Source organism: Fragaria vesca, linkage group LG5, assembly GCF_000184155.1.
Source record: "Fragaria vesca subsp. vesca linkage group LG5, FraVesHawaii_1.0, whole genome shotgun sequence".
NCBI lineage: Eukaryota > Viridiplantae > Streptophyta > Magnoliopsida > Rosales > Rosaceae > Fragaria > Fragaria vesca.
This window is the reverse complement of record NC_020495.1, coordinates 10,325,629-10,343,890: the sequence shown is the minus strand read 5'-3', so window position 1 is coordinate 10,343,890 and position 18,262 is coordinate 10,325,629. Positions and strand designations below refer to the sequence as shown.

The 18,262-nt window shown below is 38.3% G+C and overlaps 7 protein-coding genes across 7 annotated transcripts; 5 read left to right on the top strand and 2 right to left on the bottom strand.

The window, feature by feature from the left end:
* The first annotated feature begins 698 nt into the window (after positions 1 to 698).
* Positions 699 to 3,563, top strand: LOC101291826 (MATE efflux family protein 6-like). The gene is made up of 8 exons (XM_004299512.1): positions 699 to 989; positions 1,375 to 1,919; positions 2,130 to 2,216; positions 2,332 to 2,388; positions 2,470 to 2,708; positions 2,824 to 2,942; positions 3,028 to 3,114; positions 3,214 to 3,563. The coding sequence occupies exons 1-8, from the start codon at positions 711 to 713 to the stop codon at positions 3,271 to 3,273; spliced, it is 1,473 nt and encodes a 490-aa protein (XP_004299560.1). The 5' UTR covers positions 699 to 710; the 3' UTR covers positions 3,274 to 3,563.
* A 361-nt stretch (positions 3,564 to 3,924) lies between these two features.
* On the top strand, positions 3,925 to 6,531 carry LOC101298520 (disease resistance protein RGA2-like). The gene has a single exon (XM_004301220.1). The coding sequence runs from the start codon at positions 3,925 to 3,927 to the stop codon at positions 6,529 to 6,531; it is 2,607 nt and encodes an 868-aa protein (XP_004301268.1).
* Positions 6,532 to 8,137: 1,606 nt separating this feature from the next.
* Positions 8,138 to 11,293, bottom strand: LOC101291526 (cyclin-dependent kinase D-1-like). The gene is made up of 6 exons (XM_004299511.1): positions 11,031 to 11,293; positions 10,302 to 10,600; positions 10,105 to 10,213; positions 9,802 to 9,927; positions 8,789 to 9,024; positions 8,138 to 8,696 (listed from the first exon to the last, which is right to left on the bottom strand). Exons 1-6 carry the CDS (start codon positions 11,133 to 11,135, stop codon positions 8,369 to 8,371), a joined length of 1,203 nt encoding a protein of 400 aa, XP_004299559.1. The 5' UTR covers positions 11,136 to 11,293; the 3' UTR covers positions 8,138 to 8,368.
* A 788-nt stretch (positions 11,294 to 12,081) lies between these two features.
* On the top strand, positions 12,082 to 13,201 carry LOC101291240 (probable glutathione S-transferase-like). Its single transcript, XM_004299510.1, has 2 exons — positions 12,082 to 12,403; positions 12,511 to 13,201. Exons 1-2 carry the CDS (start codon positions 12,095 to 12,097, stop codon positions 12,874 to 12,876), a joined length of 675 nt encoding a protein of 224 aa, XP_004299558.1. The 5' UTR covers positions 12,082 to 12,094; the 3' UTR covers positions 12,877 to 13,201.
* A 400-nt stretch (positions 13,202 to 13,601) lies between these two features.
* On the top strand, positions 13,602 to 14,682 carry LOC101290952 (probable glutathione S-transferase-like). The gene is made up of 2 exons (XM_004299509.1): positions 13,602 to 14,047; positions 14,133 to 14,682. Exons 1-2 carry the CDS (start codon positions 13,739 to 13,741, stop codon positions 14,496 to 14,498), a joined length of 675 nt encoding a protein of 224 aa, XP_004299557.1. The 5' UTR covers positions 13,602 to 13,738; the 3' UTR covers positions 14,499 to 14,682.
* A 703-nt stretch (positions 14,683 to 15,385) lies between these two features.
* Positions 15,386 to 16,194, top strand: LOC101298228 (glutathione S-transferase U7-like). Its single transcript, XM_004301219.1, has 2 exons — positions 15,386 to 15,694; positions 15,853 to 16,194. The coding sequence occupies exons 1-2, from the start codon at positions 15,386 to 15,388 to the stop codon at positions 16,192 to 16,194; spliced, it is 651 nt and encodes a 216-aa protein (XP_004301267.1).
* Positions 16,195 to 16,268: 74 nt separating this feature from the next.
* On the bottom strand, positions 16,269 to 17,762 carry LOC101315432. The gene is made up of 4 exons (XM_004299508.1): positions 17,563 to 17,762; positions 17,265 to 17,447; positions 17,099 to 17,158; positions 16,269 to 16,710 (listed from the first exon to the last, which is right to left on the bottom strand). The coding sequence occupies exons 1-4, from the start codon at positions 17,749 to 17,751 to the stop codon at positions 16,423 to 16,425; spliced, it is 720 nt and encodes a 239-aa protein (XP_004299556.1). The 5' UTR covers positions 17,752 to 17,762; the 3' UTR covers positions 16,269 to 16,422.
* Positions 17,763 to 18,262: the final 500 nt, after the last annotated feature.

Here is an 18,262-nt window from a genome sequence, read left to right as displayed (position 1 = left end):
AGACTTCGATTTCATAAATTGGTTACCTTATTTTTTTGCTATAATGAAATTTGAATCCCTGCTGTGAAAAATGAGAGCATCTTTTGTTATTAGATAAAAACTACTAGACATAAAATTCTTTTCTCTTTCTTATTGTTGGCTTGAAAAATGTAGACAATGATTGAACATAAGACGTAACAAGTTTGATGACCGAAGAGGTTCAGTCCTACCAGGAAGGATCCTAGACTAGTGGATTATGCAGAAAAGAAAAAATATGGCTCATTTTGATGCAATGATTTAAAGAACAAATGTGGCTTTAGTAATGAAGATTATATCAAGTCAGAGAATCACTAAAGAATTCAGATTGTGTTGCTATACTGGCTTGGGGTTCAAGAAATATGGGAAGTAACCTCTGTGTTTCTGACGCAAAACAACATGCTTTTCTTTGTCTTGTTGAATATAAATGACACATGAAGCCGCCACCCACCCTTTGTCTTTTTCCAAATAAAGTCAGAGTCATATGCACAAAACCTTTATAATTATCAGTTTGTGACTAAGCCATTTTGAACAAATTGTTATTTACTGCAATCAGTGAGGCCATGATAAGGACCTACTTGTCTGGTTACAGTAGATTTAGCAAGACCTTCAACTGTTATATAAGACACAATTTTTCTCTGCCTCTCTCTCTCTCTCTCTCTCTCTCTCTCTCTCTCTCTCTCTGTTTCTGAAAAATGGAGAGAGAAGACAACAGTTCATCCTTGAGCTCACCATTGATTCCTGTTTGTGAAGAAGATGAAGAGAGAAGCCATGAGAAGTGGTTCAAAAGAGAGGAAGTTGTGGAAGAAGTGAAGAGGCAGTTATGGCTAGCAGGGCCTCTTATATGTGTGAGTATATTACAGTACTCTATTCAGATCATAGCCGTCATGTTTGTAGGTCATCTCGGTGAGTTATCTTTATCTGGTGCTACCATGGCGCTTTCCTTCACATCAGTCACTGGTTTCAGCTTGCTTGTAAGTTAATTAGTCCTCTCCATCTGATTATTAATTTTGAGCATATGGTTGCTTAGTCTGATTGTTCCAACTAATTCTATTTCTGTTAATTCAGAATAGAACTTCAATGATATTTTTAATTTCAATCCAAGGTGAGCCTAATGTGGCCTCAAAGGAAAAGAGTAACACAGTGGCATCAAGATAATACTAGCTGCTGAGCGAGCATTATTGTTAGTTATAATTACCCTGAATTGTGTGTAAAACATAACATAACTAAAGTTGTTGGTGTAACTCATGCTTTTAGTTGAATGCATATCCTATGGGACACTGAATTTCCTTTCAAGTGCTAGTTGCAGTTTGAAGTGTTTATAAATCTGTAATTATAATTGTGGTTTTGATTTAATAGATGGGAATGTCGAGTGCACTGGATACATTCTCTGGGCAGTGCTATGGTGCAAAGCAATATCATATGATGGGCATACACATGCAGAGAGCAATGTTTGTTCTTTTACTTGTGTGCATACCCCTCGCTATCATTTCGGCCAACACAAGAATCATCTTAATAGCTCTAGGCCAAGATGCTGACATATCTACCGAAGCTGGAAAATTTGCACGCTTCAACATCCCTTCGCTTTTTGCATATGCTCTTCTTCAGTGTCTTGTTAGATTTTTACAGACTCAAAACATTGTATTTCCAATGATGCTGAGCTCTGGGATCACCACTTTACTGCATATTCCACTCTGTTGGCTTCTTGTGTTTAAATCTGGACTTGGAAGCAGGGGAGCCGCACTGGCAAATTCCATCTCTTATTGGATCAATGTGCTACTTTTGGTGCTTTATGTCAGGTTCTCTTCAACATGCGCAAAAACTTGGACAGGCCTTTCGAAGGAGGCCTTTCAAAATGTTGCTACATTTCTTAGACTCGCTATTCCATCAGCTGTCATGGTCTGGTAATTCAAACTTCTTAATATCTCAGAAGATTACTAGCTATTACTTAAAATTGTCATTTAACATATATAATTTATTTGGTGTGAATTGTTTCTTGACTGAAGCTAGTGCATTTATACATGATCGAAGGAGTACAGGTTGTATTTATATTCTATACTATGATTTGTAGATTTAGTGTCTAAGATCCTAAAGTTGACCATGAATTTCAACAGCTTGGAAATGTGGTCATTTGAATTGATTGTTCTTCTATCTGGTCTTCTTCCTAACCCAAAGTTGGAGACCTCAGTGCTTTCTATCAGGTTAGTTACTAACTGTCATGGTTTATTCTTGTTTTTGTTCTTTTTTCTTTTTCTACTTTTTGTGCTTTACATTCTGCACGTTAAATGTTACTTATCAAAATATACCCATTTTCAGCCTTAATACAGCAGCAATGGTTTGGATGATCCCTTTCGGACTCAGTTCTGCTGTGAGGTTAGTTGTGTTCCCATGATGCATTTAAAGTTCTAAAGTCTACAAGCCTTCATGAGCTTATACATTTTGTATGATTTGCAGCACTCGAGTCTCAAATGAATTAGGAGCAGGGCATCCTAAAACAGCACGGTTATCAGTATGTGTCGTCATGGTCATGGCCATTACCGAAGGTTTATTGGTGGGATTAGTCCTAATACTAATACGCAACTTCTGGGGATACGCTTATAGCAATGAAACAGAAGTGGTCGATTATCTGGCAACCATGATGCCAATACTTGCTACATCCAACTTCTTGGATGGTCTCCAGTGTGTTCTTTCAGGTCATTCCTACTATTTCTAAAACCCTTTCTATAATTTTTATTTTTTATTTTTTATTTTTTTTAAAGAACACATGCTAACTTCATCAGTGTATTTATGTGTTTATAACATTTTCAGGCACTGCAAGAGGATGTGGGTGGCAGAAGATTGGAGCATATGTCAATCTTGGGTCATATTATTTGGTTGGAATTCCATTGGCTGTTTTAATGGCATTTTTCTTGCACATTGGTGGAAAGGTAAAGAAAATTTAGGAAAATTGCTTCTTCTTTCAATCTTCCCTAACTGTTTCCATAAGCTTGTTTGTTAAATTGTTTCGAATAGGGGCTCTGGCTGGGAATCATATGCGCTCTTATTGTGCAAGTGTTGTCACTTCTTACTATAACCATACGAACCAACTGGGAGAAAGAGGTCAGATTTTCGCCCTCTTTATTCGATACATAAGTCATGATTCTTCCTCCTATTCCTCATGTTTACCTTTTCAATCTAATGTATGTTTGTGTTTGTTAGGCTAAACAAGCTACAGAAAGAGTATATGACTCGACAGTTCCAGATGACATTGTTTCATGAAGCTGAGTAATGACCAATCGACAAGTAGAGTTACATGAAAACTTACTAGGAGAGAATAAATCCGGGGGTGTGAGACATGAAGATGCAGCTAGCTTAGAGTATCAAGCCCTGTTTTGACTCTTGATTTGGGAATTTCTTAATACAAATCTTGGTTAGGCTGATTTCTTATAGAGATGTATCGATTCACAGAATAAATTAATCACAGAAATAAAACATTTTTTATGTGATTTATTTCCATTTTGTAATTTGAAGGACTTCGACTCATATAAGGAAGGTTGAGCTTGGGACACAGAATCAGAACTTCATTTGCTTGCAAATTCTACCAAAGGATTAGGGACACAAAGACTGAATCTAATACCTTGATTATTTGAACAAGAAAAACAAAGCACAAGAAAAAAAATATCAATTGCACCATTCTTACTCAACATTTTGCTTTAGATTTGAGATTAATCCCAAACTCAAAGAATATATACTTGAGACTCATGTTTGTCTCATACTTGATGAGACACATTCCCCAGCAAGCCAATTACTTTCTATAAAAAGCCATTTGCCATTGGTTCATAGAACATCCTCTTAAATATATCCCAATCACCAAACTAGGCAACCATACTTTGATTCATAATAGAGCTATCTTCCTCTTTCAAAATCATCATGGGGGAATTCGTCACAAGCATTGCAGAGACCGCAATGATTGGGCTAGCTTCTTATACATACAAAGAAGTTTGCTTGGCAAGAGGTGTCACAGATGAGCTAGCCAAGCTCAAGGAGACCTTCTCAGATGTCAAAAAAGTGGTCCTTGATGCAGAGGAAAAGCAGAGGAATGATCCCCGTCTGACCGAGTGGTTAGGGAAGCTCAAAGATGTATGCTACGACATCGATGATGTGCTTGATGAATTTGCATTTACAGAGCTACAAATGCAAGTGATGAACAACCGCGGAAGTGTGTTAACACTAAAGGTACGCACATTCTTTTCGCGTTGGAACCCACTTGTGTTTAACATCAAAATGGCTCATAGAATCAAAGGGATTAGAGAAGAGTTAGATAGAGTGGCAGCTGAAAAAGCTTTGTTTCCTCTTGAGGAACGAGCAGGAGATTGGCAGGGGGTGCACGTAAAGAGGGAGACTCACTCTTTTGTGCAAGTCTATGATGTCATTGGGAGAGATGATGATAAAAAACAGATTATCATTCATCTCTTGAACTTAAGATTGAAAGATCCTGGTGTTCGTGACACCGTTTCTGTTATTTCCATCTTGGGCTTAGGAGGTATGGGAAAGACCACCCTTGCCAAGTTAGTGTACAATGATAAAAGGGTAGTGAAAAACTTTGAGTTGAGAATGTGGGTGTATGTCTCGGACCACTTTGATATCAAAAGATTGGTTCGAGATATTATCACTTCTGCAACTAACCAAAACTGTGGTGATGATGAAAGTCTAGAACAGTTGCAAAAGAAGTTGCAAAATGTTCTAACTGATAAACATTTTTTGTTAGTGTTGGATGATGTTTGGGACAAGAGTGAAATTGGTGTAACAATTTCAAAATGGCTTGAATTAAAAGCTCTTTTGAATGTTGGAGCCAATGAGAGTAAAATCATTGTCACAACACGCAATGAGTCAGTTACTAAGGTTATGGAATCTGTATACGTGCATCCATTGAAAGGTCTTCGCCACGAAGATTGTAAATCCTTGTTCCTCCAAAGAGCATTTGCCCGAAGGGGGGAAGAGGAACGATATCCACAACTAGTGGAAATCGGAGACGATATTGCAGAGAAGTGTGGAGGGGTTCCTCTAGCCGTAACTACCCTAGGGAGCATGCTATGTTTAAAAAGAGAGCAGCATGCTTGGTCCGAAGTAAGAGATAGCGACATTTGGAAGCTGAAACAGGAGCACAACGACATATCCCCTGCCCTCAAATTGAGCTATGATGCATTGCCGCCCTACTTGAAACCATGCTTTGCCTTTTGCTCAATTTTCCCCAAAGACTACATATTCCGTAGTACAGATTTGGTCCCCCTCTGGATGGCACAAGGCTTTCTTCAGTCCTCAACAGGAAGCCAAGAGCCTGAAGAGATGGGACTAGACTACATAAGGCAGATATGTTCTAGATCATTGTTTCAAATGCATGAAGATTCAATTCACTCCATTGTCTTTGAAATGCATCATCTAGTTCATGACTTGGCCATCTCGGTGGCACAAGTAGAGTGTTCATCTGAAAATTTTCGTCCTCCTTCTACCTCCATTTCGCACAAGAAAGTTCGACATGTGTCAATCTCGCGAGATGACTTGTGCATGAAGGAAGTACGAGTTCCTGATTACTTGCTTCAGCTGAAGAAAGTGTGGACCATTCTATTTCCAAATCCAGGAGATACGGTCATCACCAACAAACCTTTGTTGAAGACATGCTTCAAGAGATTCAAGTACCTGCGCGTGCTAGATTTGAGTGGTTGGAGTCTTGAAAAGTTACCAAGTTCAATTGGTAATTTGAGTCACTTGAGATATCTAGACTTGTCTAGGAATCCAAGCCTGCAAAAGCTTCCGGATTCCATTTGCGAGTTGCAAAATTTGCAAACATTGCTACTTTCAGGCTGTGAGAATCTCAAAGGCTTGCCGAAAGACATAGGGAGCTTGATCAACCTCAGAAAGTTGGTGTTCACCACAAGTCGGATGGATTTGCCCGAAGAAATCAAAAGCCTCACTTCTCTTCGACATTTCGAGGTCCACAGCTGCAGTAATCTTGAATCCTTAGGTGAAGTGGTACAATCTCTCACTAACCTTAGAATTCTTGTCATTAGCAATTGTGGAAATCTAGAGTCACTGCCACAGTTGAGTCCATCACTAAAGGCCTTAGTCATCTCTGACTGTGAGAAGCTCGACTTGATGAGTTTGGGAGAAGGCATTGAAGGTCTTCTATCATTTTCCATCTCCAAAATGTCAAATTTAGAGGCTTTGCCCCATTGGCTTCAAGACTCCAAACCCAGTCTACAAAGCATACGCATAGAAAATTGCGTGCATCTCAAGGTACTTCCGGAGTGGCTGCAAAGCTTGATGAAGCTGCAACAACTGGTCATAGAAGGTTGTCCTGAATTGTTGGCTTTGCCGGAGGGGATGCATCATCTCTTTGCCTTGAAAGAATTGAAGATCAATGACTGTTCTAAATTGGGAGAAAGTTGCAGAAGGAAAGAAGGTCAGGACTGGTCCAAGATCACTCGTGTTGCCAAGGTTACAATTGATGGAGAGAACATTGCATCAAGTGATGATTAGGTAACAATCTAGTAATTGTTTTTTGTGCTAATAATTCTTGAATTTTTGATGTTTACTTGTTTCTGTGGATTAATTGAAATAATATAGGAGATGGGCCTCTGATAGAGGGCTAGAAGTGAAATATTTCCACAAAAGTACCAAGCAAATAAGCCGGTAAAGTTCACTGGGTTTCTTATTATACACCTCCAGGGAGATGACGACCTGTTCGCTTCCAATGGCTGCGTCTTCATCCACCGTTCGGATGAGAAGGCTTCTTTGCAGCCTCAAGTGAAAAAGGCATTAGCTGCTTTCAGAGGGAGGAGGAACCCCAACGACAATCATTATTCCAAGCATTATTCCAGGCATTCGGCTTCTGTGTGTGTTTGACAGTCTTCTGTGTGTGTGTGTGTGTGTAAGAAAGACTACTATTCCGTTTTAAGAGATAGTTTTGGCGTTCTGCCATCATTACTTGTGTGATAATTATCATAAACTTACAAGGACTGGGTTTTTGGCAATGTACTTAGATCACAACTATCGTCAATCCAATGAATTCAACCAACAAGTCTTCACATGCATCATTTCATCTATAACATAAAGATAACAAATAGAGGTAACTGGCTCATCATAAATCTTGTGAATTGGATTAAAACTTCACTGATGCCAAAATCCCATATGCATCATTCCATCTATAATGTAAAGATAACAAATAGAGATAAGTGGCTCTTGGCACCTAATTAGTAAGTAACCATGACAATTTGACAGTTTCTCACGCATCATCCAAAAACAAAATGCGAAGATAAAAAAAAGGGAAAGAAGTAAACATAGAAAGAAGGCAAGAAAAGTAAACAAAAGGATGTAAAAATCAGAGAAGACAGGACACAATACACCAAAAGGCCCTCAAAATATAGCCTTACATGGGCTATTATAATATGATACCAATTCTGTCTCAAATTATCACAAATATATAAGAATCCAAACGGAGCCTCCGTGGTGTGATCAGTTGTGACTCCAAATATTGCCTGTTCCCTAGAATCTCAACAGACAACAACATCCAATGAGTCTTGCAAGCAAATCACAGGAACTGTAATGACAACTATCAGGCTATATATACTTCAATAGTAACCGTATACCTCATTGATGTTGGACCAGCAATCTTTCATCTATGAACCAAAGAACAAATGATAGTGTACAGAATTAAATGCACTTGGTCAACTATTCGGGTTGTTGGAAGTCAAGCTCTAATTTCCTTTTTAGATGCGTCCTGTCAGCACTTCATCAAAGAAAATAAAACAATCAAATATCACCTTCCGCCTGTACATGCTAACTAACAAGTTAACAAAACAAAAGAGTTGGCAAATTTAGCGTCTTTGATTTCATTCAGCCAGTCTTCGGCCAGAAACTCGATGAATCACTATGAAATTTGAAGTTTAGATTTCTGGACTTCAGGTCTACTTACTGTCTAACAAGACTGAGTTCAACCCCAAGTTAGGACTTTGAAGATTAAGAATAGATTATAAACATGATCAAAACATTCTCAAATTGCAGTATAGCTTCTAACTAATTGCCTTTAATTCTGAAGATCCATCTTAGGTAAATCACACTCCAAAGGCAGTTATCACAGTATAGCTTCTAAGTAATTGCTTTTAAAAATGAGGATCCATCTTAGGTGAATCACATTCTTCCTCCAAAGGCGATTATGTCATGTATACTTTGATACACCATATAAAGTATCAGATCAGATGATCTTTTACCTCCAAAGTATGAATGAAAGGCTTAGATTCATTTTCAAGCTAAAGTGTCACACAAAATTGAGGGAGCACAGGGGTAAAAGGCAATAGAAAGCCATATGTCATAGTGTTTACCTGTTTATTGTGGGCCTATTTGGAGGTTTTGCTCCAAAGATAGAAAAATCTACTGACATTGGCACCGGTTCATTCCTGCTTGTACTTTCACCTGCAGCCTGTCTCATGTACTCAACATGATCATCAACCTTATCCGATTGGGGTGCATTTCCTTCAAAACTCACACGTTCTGGCATCACTCTCCGTGACTTTCTTGGAGGTGACAAGACAGTAGGACCCTCATTTGGATTGAAATCTGAAACCTTAGTATTGCTGGACTCCTTCTTTGGAGCAGGCCTTGGAAGCTTATCTGGATCCGTAGGTAGTGGCGCAGATGTAAAATACCTAAACAGGACCACAGTAATTAAGGTTAGAACCAGAAAGAAAAGAAAATAGAAACATATAGAGTGCTCTGTTGAATGGCTTGAGTAACATACCTGTGCTCTAGCGCCTGCTGCACAGATATTCTAGCTTTTGGGTCGTAAGTAAACATCTTTGATAGCAAATCAAATGCATCATCACTAGCCATTGCAAACCTTTTACGCAAAGCAGATGGTGGAGCATACTGGTATTCCACATAATCAGGAAGGTATACCATATCAGGCCATTGAGAAGGTGTTGGAGTCCCAAAAGCCGCAAAAATCTTTCCTAGTTGATCAATATCACTTGTTCCCTATCAGATATTGTATCAAACAAAGAAAGAATCAGAAAACATGCACCTAAGATAAAGTTTAATAATAAAAATCCCTTGAAGGACAAGAAGATAAATAAATACGATGAACCACATGCACGATGTAAAATGACCAGTTGAAACTTAACACACGATCATAACAGTAAATGCAATTTCATGCTATCTAGCAAATGTAAGCGGAAACATAAATGATTGGTGAAACATAAAAGATCAATAGAGTAAAAGTTTTGGCAGGTGAAATCTGCACTCCAACTCTAAAACGAAAGAAACAACAAATTAAAGCCAGAATAAATCTATTACAGCAGGGAAGCATAATTCATTTCATCAAATAAACAACAGAAAAATGGAAGACACGTGTTTAGAAAACCAAAGATCTCAAAACTGAGACAAAATTGCATGTTTGGCTGTTTTAGACTTTTAGTAAACTAAAAAAAAGTATAAACCCAAAAGAAATTTCCTTGCTCGGACATAAGATTGGACAAAGTATTTTCATTTTTTTCTCTCAGATGAAATGACAAACCATATATGCACCACCATAAACACAAACAACTAGTAACAAGTACTTAATCGTTGCAAAACATTTGAAAACATTGAGTTATAAGCCACACATGAATCAGCAACTTAAAAGCAAAGTGACCAAGAGCCAAACGGAGACAAAATAAATTTAAAACATGTTCAAGTACGTAGTGCAAATTGCCTAACGGAAAATAGTAAACCATGAAACCAGAGTTTCATTACTAAATATAACTATTTCTTTACCTGCAGAAATGGTTGTCGTAGGAGAAGCTCAGCGAATATACAAGCTGCCGCCCAAACATCCACCCCAGGTCCATACTGTTTGGTGCCAAATAACAGCTCAGGTGCTCTATACCATCGTGCAAAGACCTATTCATATGGCTCAAGAAATTATAACGAGCATGCACTTAAAAGAGCGAACTTAAATAGCAATACTTCAATAAGCTTTCTTCAATAAAGGGAATAAATTACACCTAAAGAGATCTAACTCGAAACACCTATCATTGCATATCAAATGCATCACCGTCATTACAGGGAGATGCTTACCTGATGGGTGAACCTGCGATCTGGACTCCCAAATACTCGTGCCAAACCAAAATCTGCAAGTTTAAGCTGTCCATTAGGTCCTATCAACAAGTTGTTGGGCTTCATATCCCTGCAAAGCACAATTAGCACACTTGAGTCAGATTACGACAACCAACAAACAACCTGCAAGTGTGACCTTCTCAACACGAATGAGATACCTGTGCAAAACCCATTTCTTGTGACAAACAGCAAGTCCTTTTAGTGTCATCTGAATATACGACTTTATGTCAGCTGGTGAAAGGACTATATTATGGTTACGTATAACAGCTTCGAGGTCCGTCTCCATGAACTCAAACACAAGATGCAAGTTTCCTTTATGGGGGAACGCATCAATCAGCTCAATAATATTCGGATCTTTCAGCTCCTTTAACAGTTTAATCTCTCTAAGCGCTGTAACATTCACCCCTTCCTTTTGCTTCCCCACCCGAATCTTCTTAATAGCAACTGTCTGCCCTGTCTGCACATCAGAATTCCCAGATTACTTACCGACGTTTGCATTATCAATTCTTGAAACAATGAAACTAACCAATAAAACATCAAACAAAGTAAGCACAGCCAAAAACCAATACCCTTTAGGCCTTTACACAAATGCCAGGACTGACCTACTCCAGCCCCAACTCAACAATCACTAGCTTTCTACTACACTCCCACATATACAATATTCAAAAATTCCATTATTTCCTTAACAATTACACAATTACATCTAATGTTTCCCTTTCCCAACTTCATATATATATGAAAAAACTGAACTTCCTCAAAACCCAGAAACCCAATTTCCACATACATACACAAAACACAAACAATTTTCAGACCCTAAAAATTAGAATCCTAAAACGAAATAAAGGAACAAACTTTATGAGTAAAAGAAAAGTCTTGGGGGTACTTACATGAGTATCAATGGCTTTGTAGACGACTCCATAGGTACCTTCACCGAGGACCTCACGCTTCAGATACCTATCTGCAACTTTCTTCGATGAATCGGCCTCACCCATTGTGGTAAAGATTTGATTTTTATGTACTTTTTTTACAGGGGGGATTGGTTTCTGGGTGCTCAGAATTGGGGGTTTTGTGGGGAATTCATAATCCGGAGAGAGATGAATTTAGGGTTTAGAAATTGGTGCTCGGCTTTATGAGAAAGCCGTTGAGAGGCTCAGCGAGAGTGAGAGAGCGTGCTTGTATATACAAAGACAATGCTCACTGGAGCGCTCTTCTTTCTTTTCTTTTTTTTCTTTAATATTTTGGATTTTTTTATTGGGTAAATGGTGTTGTGGAGATGGCAAAATGGGGTACCTATTGGGTATCTACTATCTAACATGAAGGAACCAAATCAATGAATGTTGCAATACTTCTACTTGAGTTCTAAACCTGACTATACTGCAAGAGGGATGACCAAACCTCAAGTAAGATTATTACAAGTATCGTCAACAATAAATTATGTGTCTTAGATCGAAACGTCATCCAATACACGAAAGACTAGTAAAATGTGTTAGATCACAAACAACACTATTTATGAGTCACAATGAAATTAAAATCCTCGTATAATTCTAACAAGCATTCACTGCGACCAATTTCAGAGGACCAGGTTAGGATTAGTAAAGCCCGATTATTCTGTTCTCTTAGAAGTTCGAATTTAATTGATTTCGTCGAAAATGGTATGTGATGTAATGAAGCATTGGGGACACAGTGGGTGTGTGTACTCGATCACTTAAAAAAGTATTACAGTGTCGATATTCCGCAAGCAATGATGTAATGAAGGTTTGAAGCAGAGGAGCCATCCTTATGTAGCACCTGTACCAAGTGCGAACCAACACAAAACAGAAACCGAGTCTTCCACGTAATTTACCCATGGTTGAATATTCTTAATGAGCCTCGCTCCACGACTCTTTGATCATCAGCCACATATTCCCCTATAAATTCACAAAATCTGCAACAAGCTTTGATTATATAAGAAATGGGAGAGGTTAAGTTGCTTGGCACAACACAAAGCTTTCCCTGCGCTAGGATTCAGTGGGCTCTGAAGCTCAAGGGCGTGGAGTATGAGTTCATAGAAGAAGATTTGGGAAACAAGAGTTCCCTCCTGCGCAAGTATAACCCTGTCCACAAGAAGGTACCAGTTCTTGTCCACCACGACAAACCCATCGCCGAGTCGCTTGTGATCCTTGAGTACATTGATGAGACATGGAAGGACAACCCCTTGCTTCCTCAGGACCCTTATGACAAAGCCGTAGCTCGGTTCTGGGCTAAGTTTGCTGATGAGAAGGTACTTGACCTCTTTTCCTTTGCTAACTTGGTGTATAATGTACCATTCGTTTAGGGTTTAGGGTTTTAACTCTTAAGCTTTCCCAAAACTCTTGTTGCTGTATGCAGGTTCTGATTGCAGTATGGGGAGCTTTCACTGCCGAAGGAGAAGAGAAGGAGAAGGCTATAAAGTCTGCACTAGAACCACTAGCATATCTTGAGCAGCAGATTGAAGGGAAGAAATTTTTTGGTGGAGAAAAAATAGGGTACTTTGATTTAGTAGTAGGTTGGCTATCGCAGTGGCTCAATGTGATGGAAGAAGTTGGAGGCATGAAGCTACTTGAAGCTGAGAGGTTCCCACTTCTCCATGAATGGGGTCAGAACTTCATCCAAGCTCCGGCGATCAGAGAATGCATTCCACCGAGAGAAAAGCTTGTCGAGTATTTCCATTTTAGCCTCACTTACGGACGTTCCTTAGCAGCCAACAAACCATGATCTTGTCCCCCATATCATTAAGCAACCACTCTACTACAACCATGGTTTTTCAGATGAATTTGATATATTTTTACACGCATTTTTCGAGCTTTTGGGGTGTTGTTCTAGTAGTATAGGGTGTACTGTTTCTACCTATTGATCTGATTACATCTTCTTTTGCATGTCCCTGCTTGCTTATGTACTTGCCTAAAAGAAAATGAAGCATTCTTTGTCTATGTAGCTTTTGGGGTGTTGTCCTAGTATTACAGGATGAACTGTTTCTACCTATTGATCTGATTACATCTTCTTTTGCATGTTCCCCCGCTTGCTTAATTATGTACTTGCCTAATATAAAATGAAGCATGGTTTGTCTAGCTATGTTTCATTCTCCAACTCTTCTGGTACTGTTGACACTTGGTATATAACCAACTGAAAGCAAATCTCCAAACTTACAAGCCAACAGAAAGCAATGGACATCAGATGGAACTGAAAAGTTAGTTACGTGCATGACCACAATAACTGATAGTATATTTTCAGTAGATATATACGAATTACTTTCGACATCAGTACTCTTCACAAATCTTCTATAATACTAGTTTCGAGAACCAATTTCCAATTTTCCAGCTATTCGGTAAGCAACGATGTCACATAAAGGACTGAAGAACAAGAAGGTCACTCTCCTCTTTGGCATCTGTGTCTTAGAAAACAATAAAACATAGTTAGTCTTAACGTTGAGCGAGTCTTCCACGAAATGCAGTAGCCAAAGTTGAATTTCCAAAGCATAATAGTCTAAGATTCACTCTATGATCTAGTAAACGTCGCACAGAGTTCTCCACAATACACATATTTTCTACCAGCTTTGATCGAGAGGTGTTGCCGAAAAATGGGTGGAGTGAAGCTGGTTGCTACAACTCAAAGCTTTTTCTGCACTAGGGTTCAGTGGGCTTTGAAGCTCAAAGGGGTGGAGTATGAGTTTATAGAGGAAGATTTAAGAAATAAGAGCCCCGTCCTGCTCAAGTATAACCCTGTCCACAAGAAGGTCCCTGTGCTTGTGCACCATGACACACCCATTGTGGAGTCACTAGTGATCCTTGAGTACATCGATGAGACATGGAAGGAGAACCCCTTACTTCCCCAGGACCCTTTCGACAGAGCTGCTGCACGTTTTTGGGCTAAGTTTGCTGATGAGAAGGTACTTTTTCTTAATAAGCAAATCTGTGTGAACATATGTGCTGAAATGAGGATTCTTGTTGGCATCAAGTTTCTCTTGTGTGCAGGTTGTGTTTGGAGTATGGACAGCTTGCACGGCGGAAGGAGAGGGGAAGGAGAAGGCAATAGAGGCTGCTCTAGAATCATTAGCTCATCTTGAGAAGCAGATTGAAGGGAAGAAGTTTTTCGGTGGAGAACAAATAGGGTATCTGGATTTAGTACTGGGTTGGATACCTCACTGGCTCAATACTGTGGAAGAAGTTGGAGGCATGAAGCTACTTGAAGCTGAGAGGTTCCCATGTCTCCTTGAATGGGGTCAGAACTTCATCCATACTCCATTCATCAAAGAATGCATTCCACAAAGAGAGAAGCTTATCGAATACTTGAGTGCTAGTATCATCTACTTGCGTTCCTTAGCAGCCCAAAAACCATGATCTCAAGCTCATCAGTTTGGTTTTCTAGCTGATTGGATTTAGAGAAACTTTTTTCTGGTTTCAGGGTTCTTGTTCCAGTAGTAGTGTGTCCTGTGTCACACTCTATCGATCTGATTAGTTCTTTGTTTATTGGGTCTCCCTCTTGCTCATGTATTTCCTCTTGAAATAAAATGATGCATTATATATGTTGCATTCTCCAACTCTTCTGGAAACTCAGTTCTACAGCAATGTACAGAGGGAGACAAATAGAGATGAAAATGAGTTCGGAAAGCTGTAAATCAAATACCTTATCTAGAAATTTAACTAAATAAAAGCATTAAAATGCAAAACAGTGTATAAATTGTATGCATCATAATATATGGAGACATAAACAATTGGGTTGTATCACTGATCTTCAAAGATCAGAAGTTACTATATATTCATATACAGACTGAGAATAGTATAACTAAGCTCATAACTCATAACTCAGTATGCATGTATTTAGTTTTCTTTGACATCATTACATTTTTAGAAGAGGATCCAATTGGTCATGATGTAAAAGCAAACTTCATTTAGTCTGAAAAGTGAAAACTAAACACCCTTGGCAATACATTTATCTGTATTTATATATTCTCAAAACTTTTAATTTTACTAAAATAGATCTGAAATGCTTTTCGTTCAAAATATATCTGAAAATATGAAATGATGGGTAAAACGTCACTGGAGGAAATTTCAAGAGTAAAAAGAATGTTCTTTATGACTTTGAGCCACAACACAAAATGACACAGGCACAACTAATAGGCTCACAACTTCCTCTTCAAGAAAACCAATAAATTTCCAAATTCCACCTCTATAAAACTTAGGCAAGGTTTCAGAAGATTGAAAGCTTGGTCATAACCAGACATTAAATGGCAGAGGTTAAAGTTCTTGGAGCATCTCTGAGTCTTTTTTGCTGCAGAATTGAATGGGCACTGAAGCACAAAGTGATAACCTATGAGTACATAGAAGAAGACTTGAGGAACAAGAGTACCCTGCTCCTCAAGTCAAACCCTGTCCATAAGAAAATCCCAGTGCTTCTGCACGGTGATAAACCAGTTGCGGAGTCCCTTGTCATCCTTGAGTATATAGATGAAACATGGAGGGAGAACCCTCTATTGCCAGATGATCCTTTTGAAAAAGCAATGGTGCGATTTTGGGCAAAATATGTTGACGAGAAGGTAAACAAACAACAATTTAGAGTGATATTTTCTTGTCATGCAATCATTTAAATACTTTTCTAGTAAATAAACAGCATAATATGAATGCATGTAGATGCATATATACTATGTATAATACAAACACAAGGTATTGAGAGTTTCAGTGACTATAAGTGCAGTGTGTGATCAGTGCATGGACTGCTAGCCGTACTAAAGGCCATGAACAAGAGAAGGCAATAGAGTCAACACAAGAATCACTCAAACTTCTGAATAAGCTCATTGAAGGGAAGAAATTTTTTGGAGGAGAAACCATCGGTTTCCTAGACTTGGTGGTAGGATCTTTACCTAACTGGATCAAATTCATAGAAGAATTTGTTGGCATAAAGCTATTTGATACAAATGATTTGTCATTTCTTCATGAATGGGAACAGAGATTCACTGAAATTCCAATGATCAAAGAAAGTATTCCAATGAAGGAAGATCTCCTCAATTACTCCCGAGCTCAGCAGAATGTCAAATGAGGGGAAGCAGTACTTTTTTTTTTTTAGATCAAAAAAGAGGAAATAGTACTTGTAAACAATATATTTTTGTTTTAAATAATGCAAAGACGCAGGATGCAGTCTTGATGAAATATATTACACTTTCAAATTCATGTTAATCCTGACATGTATATGTAAAGTATGATCTATAAAAACAAAAAAAATAAAAAGATCTATATATTCACCTGAAACTCAGAAAAAGAAAAGAGATCAAGACATTACACGGCGACAGCGGCACCAGAAAGCAGTTCCCCCTTGTTTGCCTCGAGCAACTGCTAATTCTTCATCTATGTAAAACCATATAAAGAAAGGATCCTCGGTGCTAGGCTCTCTGTCATCCTTTTGGCCTAGACTGATCTCCAAAGGTTTCAGAGTTCCAATTTTTATCCGAATGCTCTCAAAGACAAAGGCCAGTATTCTCTTCTTCCAAGAAAGCCTTCCTTCAAATGTTAAGGCTCCAATTGGCCCAAAATATACTCCATTCTCAATTCTCTTTCCCTGATAATCACACATACATTTGTCAGTCATCTGTCTTTTTATGTAGATCCTTATTTACTTTTAACCATCAATATCCAAGCCAGTTCTTCCGCAAAAGTAATGCTTTGGCATATGAAAATAACAAATAGGAACAAACAATAGCAAGTATACAGATGTGATTATGCAGGCTCTAACTACATACCCAATTCAACATCTATAAGAAATTTGACAATGCTCGTCTTCAAATGACTACTGAGAGTTCAAGGAAGAACATTCTATAACCAAGCTTAATTATTTTTCGCCATTGAAGGGAAAAAATACAAAAAGATCACTTCTTTATTCTGATCATAAATGTTTCTGTCACACTACTCATGAGCAATAGAAATAGAGATCAAATTAAAGGGCTTACAGCAGCATCGAACCGCTGAACAGCAGTTATAGGGAAGTATCTACCACCCTTCAGTTTCTTCTGAAAACACCAAAAAAAAAAAAAACCCAAACAATCTTAATTTCCAGCACAAATGGCAAAACAAAAAGAATCAATCTTTATTCTCACAAGGGAAAAAAGAATTCACCTCAGAAGTAAAAATGAGCATCCAAGTTCTCCCCGGTGATTCTGTCCCACCAAGCGTCTCAAGAAACCCAGAAGGGTCCAGCTTTGCATTCTCAAGCACAGATAGAGCAGACAGAATCTCCTCTGCTGCAACCTTTCTTGTTTTTGCAGCATTCTTCAGCACTTTCACACTCTCCTCCACTTCCTTCAATCCCAAAAATCACACAACTCAAATCAAAATAGTAATAATATTTCTGGGTAATTATGCAGCTGAGAGATGAAATAGTTAAGCAATGACCCTACTGAAGGAAAAAGCTTACTTTGCTGAGCAGTGGCTCCTGAACATGCAGAGGTGTGGCTGTGGCACTTTGGTCATTTCCTTCAAAGGATGCTCTGGTTCTTGCTCTGGGAAACCTGGGCAGATTAAAGTTTATGGCTTTAGCATGTGTTGGAATTTGGAGAGGGAAGTTTGAGGGTCTGAGTAGGGCTTGAGAAGAACTCAGAGCCATCAAGTATTTGAGAGGGCTCAATTGTTTCCAAGTGGATTAGTTTTTATATGTTTCCATCAAATAGCAGGAGGGAGAAATTATTTTTATTTTTTATTTTTTGTATTTTATTTCTTATTTTTACAAAATGGACAATTTTTAATTTCACTACAGGTGAATAAGCTCATTCAATCTCTAGTGTGATCATCCAATCAATCCATTGTTAATTGGTCACTTCACACCATTATATGCTCAACTAGTTTAAAGTTGAAAATCACTGTTTTGATATCGTTTTAAAAAAATTATTCATAACAAAAATTATTTAATAATCCAAATTTGTAATAGAAATTTGAGTGTCAAGTAGTATCCAGTTTGATAAATCTTTACACTATTCTTTATGTTACATCGAAAGAGAATTGTACACATGATGTAGCCTAATTCTGACCTTCATGTAATTTCTAATCTCATGGTCAGTTAGATGAACCCAAAGGTTGCAACCTTTACACCAATTCACGCATGAATGACATTATCACTT

Bases quoted from the DNA above. Each gene is read 5' to 3' on its own strand.
- LOC101291240 (XM_004299510.1), top strand. From the start codon at position 12,095: ATGGGAGAGGTTAAGTTGCTTGGCACAACACAAAGCTTTCCCTGCGCT. The intron at 12,404-12,510 runs GTACTTGACCTC...TGCTGTATGCAG, and splicing joins CTAAGTTTGCTGATGAGAAG to GTTCTGATTGCAGTATGGGG.
- LOC101291526 (XM_004299511.1), bottom strand. From the start codon at position 11,135: ATGGGTGAGGCCGATTCATCGAAGAAAGTTGCAGATAGGTATCTGAAG. The intron at 10,214-10,301 runs GTATCTCATTCG...TGTGCTTTGCAG, and splicing joins AAGAAATGGGTTTTGCACAG to GGATATGAAGCCCAACAACT. The intron at 8,697-8,788 runs GTATGTTACTCA...GGTCCTGTTTAG, and splicing joins CAGCAGGCGCTAGAGCACAG to GTATTTTACATCTGCGCCAC.
- LOC101291826 (XM_004299512.1), top strand. From the start codon at position 711: ATGGAGAGAGAAGACAACAGTTCATCCTTGAGCTCACCATTGATTCCT. The intron at 990-1,374 runs GTAAGTTAATTA...TTGATTTAATAG, and splicing joins TCACTGGTTTCAGCTTGCTT to ATGGGAATGTCGAGTGCACT. The intron at 1,920-2,129 runs GTAATTCAAACT...GAATTTCAACAG, and splicing joins CCATCAGCTGTCATGGTCTG to CTTGGAAATGTGGTCATTTG.
- LOC101315432 (XM_004299508.1), bottom strand. From the start codon at position 17,751: ATGGCTCTGAGTTCTTCTCAAGCCCTACTCAGACCCTCAAACTTCCCT. The intron at 17,448-17,562 runs GTAAGCTTTTTC...TTGGGATTGAAG, and splicing joins AGGAGCCACTGCTCAGCAAA to GAAGTGGAGGAGAGTGTGAA. The intron at 16,711-17,098 runs GTAAGCCCTTTA...TGTGATTATCAG, and splicing joins TTCAGCGGTTCGATGCTGCT to GGAAAGAGAATTGAGAATGG.
- LOC101298520 (XM_004301220.1), top strand. From the start codon at position 3,925: ATGGGGGAATTCGTCACAAGCATTGCAGAGACCGCAATGATTGGGCTA.
- LOC101298228 (XM_004301219.1), top strand. From the start codon at position 15,386: ATGGCAGAGGTTAAAGTTCTTGGAGCATCTCTGAGTCTTTTTTGCTGC. The intron at 15,695-15,852 runs GTAAACAAACAA...CTATAAGTGCAG, and splicing joins CAAAATATGTTGACGAGAAG to TGTGTGATCAGTGCATGGAC.
- LOC101290952 (XM_004299509.1), top strand. From the start codon at position 13,739: ATGGGTGGAGTGAAGCTGGTTGCTACAACTCAAAGCTTTTTCTGCACT. The intron at 14,048-14,132 runs GTACTTTTTCTT...TCTTGTGTGCAG, and splicing joins CTAAGTTTGCTGATGAGAAG to GTTGTGTTTGGAGTATGGAC.